The sequence below is a fragment of the Oncorhynchus nerka genome, linkage group LG9a (assembly GCF_034236695.1).
Source record: "Oncorhynchus nerka isolate Pitt River linkage group LG9a, Oner_Uvic_2.0, whole genome shotgun sequence".
NCBI lineage: Eukaryota > Metazoa > Chordata > Actinopteri > Salmoniformes > Salmonidae > Oncorhynchus > Oncorhynchus nerka.
Genome location: NC_088404.1, coordinates 48,147,095 through 48,152,938, shown reverse-complemented (window position 1 = coordinate 48,152,938; position 5,844 = coordinate 48,147,095). Strand labels below are relative to the sequence as shown.

The window sequence follows — 5,844 nt, the reverse complement described above, 5'->3', positions numbered from 1 at the left end:
TCTTTGTAGGGGTTACAGGAAGCCCCAGAAAGGACATTCCCTGTATTCTTCAGAGGAAAACTGGGGGAGAAGGTTAGTGTGATAGTATGACATTCCAAAGGATCTGAGATCCTCAATTTCTTTCAAATTAAATGTTACCTAATTATATATTTTTAATGACTTCCTTCCCATTTCCAGTCCTAATTCCAAAACCATTCCCACTGTAGTATCCATTGCCCTGACATTGAGGTTTGTTAAAACACAATCCACAGCTCCATCAGGAGACCCCAGGGTTTGACCTGTTGGACCCCAACATGAGAGTCATAGATGTTAGTTATAACTGCCTCCACGACAAACACCTGAAGAGTTTTTTCCGCCATCCGGAAAGGAAGAAGCGGCTAGTGAAGCAAGGCCTCATCACCTCAAATGAGAAGGCAAGGCAGACCTCCCTTTTCTTTCCAAAATCTAAAAGTGACACTTATATGGAACTGAGAAAATTGGACAGGTGTAAGCAATATGATGGCTAGGTGAAATGTTTGCCATTTTGCTTAGTTTACACAAATCCAAATCTACATATGGTCATTGTTAGTGCAGGTTGTAAAAGAGAATGTGTTCTTAATGTCTTACCTGGTTAAATAAAGGCAAAATCAATCAATATTGGGGTTTCGGTAGAGGTAGATTTGGGATTGGGTGTTTGTACACATGAACTTCCTCTAAAAATGGCTCTTTTGTGGCTCCTCCCTTTCAGGTGCTGTGTTCGTGTAAAGAGTACAATCGCTACAGTAGCTACATCAAGTCAGTTCAGTTGCTGTGGGAGAAGCAGTGCTGTGCCCAGCAGGTTAGAGTGGTCTGCTTTCTAGATGCATAATTATAAAAACACAAATGCTATATTGTAAGACACCTTTCCATGCGTTTTATTTCAACTGTTGTATGTAACTTGCTGTCGCTCATGGATCGGGAAAGGGTTTTCTGATCACGTAACAAGACCAGGAAGAACTTGGGGAAGGCAAGAGTGAAAATTAATCTCTCTCTCTCTCTCTCAGAAAATGCTTTTGAAGCAGTTCCTAGTCTTGCAGCAGCAAGGGGAGGTTCCGTCCCACATCTCACTGACGGATATTAGAGATTGGCTCATTGCCAAGGGTAGAAACTACTTTAAGAACACGTGAGTGTTTATAGAATCCTTTACTGAAATTTGTTTAAAAAAAACATAAGCAAAGGTGTGGAATCACGTTGACCTCCTATCTATCAATAACTTAAGAAATAGATATGGTGGACAGTTTGAGTTGTAGAAAATTTAAGGTAAATCTTGTTTTATGTTCCCTTGTATGTGAAGGTTTCAGAGTGAAATGGAAGAGGGGAAGAACCTTCACTTGGCTGAACTGGCTTGGGATGTGAAACGACGCCTCAGGCTAAAGGAGCTGGAAAGAGAAGTGTGCAGGGAGCTGCGCCTGGAGCGCCGAATCCGCTGGTCGGTGATTGGACAGGTAAGGATGGAACAGCGGCACTCCTAGGGCTGATATCAACTCACAGTTGCTTAAGCAGCAGTAGGACCTCAGTGTTTCTGTTGGTATCTTCATCCATTTGCCTCTCTTTCTCACCCGTCTCTCTTAGCCTGGTAGCCAGATGGGAGATTGGAGACCCCTGGGCATGGAGACACACACACCTCTGGGAATGGACACTCTTTCCAGTCAAATCTCGACTGAGAACCTCGAGGTTGCTAGGCTACATACTGCCAGACCACATATTGCCAGACCACAAACTACCAGACCACGTTCTGCCAGACCACCAACTGAAAGACCTAGCAGTGGCTCTGATCACTCTGGAACCTTGTCTTCTGTGATGACCTGCTCACCACATTCAGCTAGCCCGTCAGTGGTAGGTCACTTTGGTCATGAACATGTTCCCAGCTTTCACTCTTTGGGGGCTGTAGGCATATTACTGCTTCCCTGTCTCCCATCTCCTGGGAAATCCATATCCAAGTACAGTGGCAAGAAAAAGTATGTGAACCCTTTGGAATTACCTGGACTTCTGCGTAAATTGGTCCTAAAATGTTCTCTGATCTTCATCTAAGTCACAACAATAGACAAACAATGATACTTTTTCATGTCTTTATTGAACACACGGTGTAAACATTCACAGTGCAGGGTGGAAAAAGTACTCAGCAAAAAAATAAACTTCCCTTTTTCAGGACCCTGTCTTTCAAAGATAATTCATATAAATCCAAATAACTTCACAGATCTTCATTTTAAAGGGTATAAACACTGTTTCCCATGCTTGTTCAATGAACCATGAACAAATAATGAACATGCGTCTGTGGAACGGTCGTTAAGACACTAACAGCTTACGGATGATAGGCAATTAAGGTCACAGTTATGAAAACTTAGGAAACTAAAGAGGCCTTTATACTAACACCAAAAGAAAGATGCCCAGGGTTCCTGCTCACCTGCGTGAACGTGCCTTCGGCATGCTGCAAGGAAGCATGAGGACCGCAGATGTGGCCAGGGCAATAAATTGCAATGTCCGTTCTGTGAGACGCCTAAGACAGCGCTACAGGGAGACAGGACGGACAGCTGATTGTCCTCGCAGTGGCAGACCTCGTGTAACAACACCTGCACAGGATTGGTACATCTGAACATCACACCTGCGGGCAGGTACAGGATGGTACAACAGCTGCCCGAGTTACACCAGGAACGCACAATCCCTCCATCAGTTCTCAGTTTGTCCGCAATAGGCTGAGAGAGGCTGGACTGAGGGCTTGTAGGCCTGTTGTAAGGAAACCGGCAACAACGTCGCCAATGGGCACAAACCCACCATCGCTGGACCAGACAGGACTGTCAAAAAGTGCTCTTCACTGACGAGGCATGGTTTTGTTTCACCAGGGGTGATGGTCGGATTCGCGTTTATCGTCAAAGGAATGAGCGTTACACCGAGGCCTGTACTCTGGAGCGGTATCGATTTGGAGGTGGAGGGTTCGTCATGGTCTTGGGCGATGTGTCACAGCATCATCGGACTGAGCTTGTTGTCATTGCAGGCGGTCTCAACACTGTGCGTTACAGGGAAGACAACCTCCTCCCTCATGTGGTATCCTTCCTGCAGGCTCATACTAACATGACCCTTCAGCATGACAATGCCATCAGCCATACTGCTCGTTCTGTGCGTGATTTCCTGCAAGACAGGAATGTCCGTGTTCTGCCATGGCCAGCGAAGAGCCCATATCTCAATCCCATTGAGCACGTCTGGGACCTGTTGGATCGGAGGGTGAGGGCTAGGAGTAGGGCCACCCCCCCAGAAATGTCTGGGAACTTGCAGTTGCCTTGGTGGAAGAGTGGGGTAACATCTCACAGCAAGAACTGGCACATACTTTTGATTTTGAACCCCCTTTTTGTTCAGGGACACATTATTCCATTTCTGTTAGCCACATGTTCAGTTTATCGTGTTTGGGATAGGGGGCAGTATTTTCACGTTCGGATGAAAAGCGTGCCCAGAGTAAACTGCCTGCTACTCAGGCCCAGAAGCTAATATATTAGTAGGTTTGGATAGAAAACACTCTGCCGTTTCTAAAACTGTTTGAATGATGTCTGTGAGTATAACAGAACTCATATGGCAGGCGAAAACCTGAGAATAATCCAACCAGGAAGTGGGAAATCCGAGGTTTGTAGTTTTTCAACTCATTGCCTTTCTACTATACAGTGTAAATGGGGTCATATTGCACTTACTAAGGCTTCCACTAGATGTCAACAGTCTTTAGAACCATGTTTCAGGCTTCTACTATGAAGGGGAGCGACTAAGAGCTGTTTGACTAAGAGGTCTGGCAGAAGGCCATGAGCTAAGTCATGCACGCGGCCGTGAGAGCGAGCTGCGTTCCTTTTAATTTCTAAAGACAAAGGAATTGTCCGGTTGAAATATTATTGAAGATTTATGATAAAAACATCCTAAAGATTGATTCTATACATTGTTTGACATGTTTCTACGAACTGTAATAGAACTGTTTTGACTTTTCATCTGGACTTGACCGCGCCTTGTGAATTTCGATTGGTGAACTAAACCCTACTTTGGCAGCAATAACCTCAACGTTTTCTGTAGTTGCAGATCAGACCTGAGCAACGGTCAGGAGGAATTTTATACCATTCCTCTTTAAAAAAATGTTTCAGTTTAGCAATATTCTTGGGATGTCTGGTGTGAACCGCTCTCTTGAGGCCCTGCCACAGAATCTCAATCGGGTTGACGTCCCCTACTCTGACTGGGCCACTCCAGAAGGCATATTTTCTTCTGTTGCAGCCATTCTGTTGTTGATTTACTTCGGTGTTTTGGGTCGTTGTCCTGTTGCATCACCCAACTTCTGTTGAGCTTCAATTGGCGAACAGCCTTACATTCTCCTGCAAAATGTCTTGATAAACTTGGCAATTCATTTTTCTATCGATGATAGCTAGCTGTCCAGACCCTGAGGCAGCAAAGCAGCTCCAAACCATGATACCATGCTCCCTTAACCATACTTTACAGTTGGGATGAGGTTTTGATATTGGTGTGCTGTGTTTTTTTTTCTCCACACAGTGTTGTGTGTTCTTTTCAAACAACTGAACTTTAGTTTCATCTCTCCACAGAATCTGGAACATCCAGATGCTCTTTGCAAACTTCAAACGTGCAGCAATGTTTTTATTTGGAAAGTCGGTGGCTTCTTCCATGGTGTCCTCCCATGAACACCATTCTTGTTTATTGTTTTACGTATCGTAGACCTGTCAACAGAGATGTTAGGATATTCCAGAGATTTCTTTAAGTCTTCAGCTAACACTCTAAGATTCTTCTTAACCTCATTGAGCATTCTGCGCTGTGCCCTTGCAGTCATCTTTGCAGGACGGCCACTCCTAGGGAGAGTAGCGACAGTGCTGAACTTTCTCCATTTAGATACAATTTGTCTAACCGTGGAGTGATGAACATCAAGGCTTTTAGATATACTTTTGTAACCCTTTCCAGCTTTATGCAAGTCAACAATTCTTAATATTGGGTCTTCTGAGATCTCTTTTGTTTGAGGCATGGTTCACATCAGGCAATGCTTCTTGTGAATAGCAAACTCAAATTTTGTGAGTTTTTTTTTTTAGGGCAGACAGCTCTAACCAACATCTCCAATCTCGTCTCAATGATTGTACTCCAGGTTAGCTAACTCCAATTAGCTTTTGGAGAAGTCATTAGCCTAGGGGTTCAAATACTTTTTTCAACTTACTCTGTGAATGTTTAAATGATGTATTCAGTATAGACGAGAAAAATACAATCATTTGTGTGTTATTAGTTTAAGCAGAATGTGTTAATCTGTTGTTCTGACTTAGATGAAGATTAAATCTAATTTTATGACCAATTGATGCAGACATTCCGATAATTCCAATCGGGTTCATATACTTTGTCTTGCCACTGTCATTGGATAATATGATGTGAAATGCGTTTGCCAATTTGGTAAATGTAAAAAGTCTAGATGAGGAAGATGATTAAGTTGCAACAATGGAGACCACACATTTGATATAGAGTGATTGCTAAAAAGAAAGAAAGGTATACTTGTTATATTTACGTTTTAAAATAATTTGATATGTATTAACATGTGTTTTGATTTCCAACATACTGTAAATCTTAATAAATTCTGTTGATGTTCACAAATACAGATTACTGTTAGGGACTTGCTGCTCATGATTGGGCACATAAGGAGCTCAGTATTGGAGGAGGTAAATAGCATCCTGATCCCTGCCTTGGTTGACCTTATAAGGCTGAGAGCTTCAGAAAGTGCTGCAGAGAATATGCTCCCCATCAGCAAAGACACCAACGAAGAATCAACCCAGGGCTCTGTCAACTGTACCTCCCTACTCTCCAAAGTCAATGTCA

General features: G+C 43.3%; 1 protein-coding gene across 1 annotated transcript; it reads left to right on the top strand.

Annotated features, from left to right (window-relative positions):
• Nucleotides 1–731: 731 nt before the first annotated feature.
• On the top strand, nt 732–2,336 carry LOC135573292 (uncharacterized). Its single transcript, XM_065022144.1, has 4 exons — nt 732–817; nt 1,023–1,141; nt 1,313–1,463; nt 1,591–2,336. The coding sequence occupies exons 2-4, from the start codon at nt 1,026–1,028 to the stop codon at nt 2,047–2,049; spliced, it is 726 nt and encodes a 241-aa protein (XP_064878216.1). The 5' UTR covers nt 732–817; nt 1,023–1,025; the 3' UTR covers nt 2,050–2,336.
• The last annotated feature ends 3,508 nt before the right edge of the window (nt 2,337–5,844 follow it).

Bases quoted from the DNA above. Each gene is read 5' to 3' on its own strand.
- LOC135573292 (XM_065022144.1), top strand. From the start codon at position 1,026: ATGCTTTTGAAGCAGTTCCTAGTCTTGCAGCAGCAAGGGGAGGTTCCG. The intron at 1,142-1,312 runs GTGAGTGTTTAT...TTGTATGTGAAG, and splicing joins AGAAACTACTTTAAGAACAC to GTTTCAGAGTGAAATGGAAG. The intron at 1,464-1,590 runs GTAAGGATGGAA...CGTCTCTCTTAG, and splicing joins GCTGGTCGGTGATTGGACAG to CCTGGTAGCCAGATGGGAGA.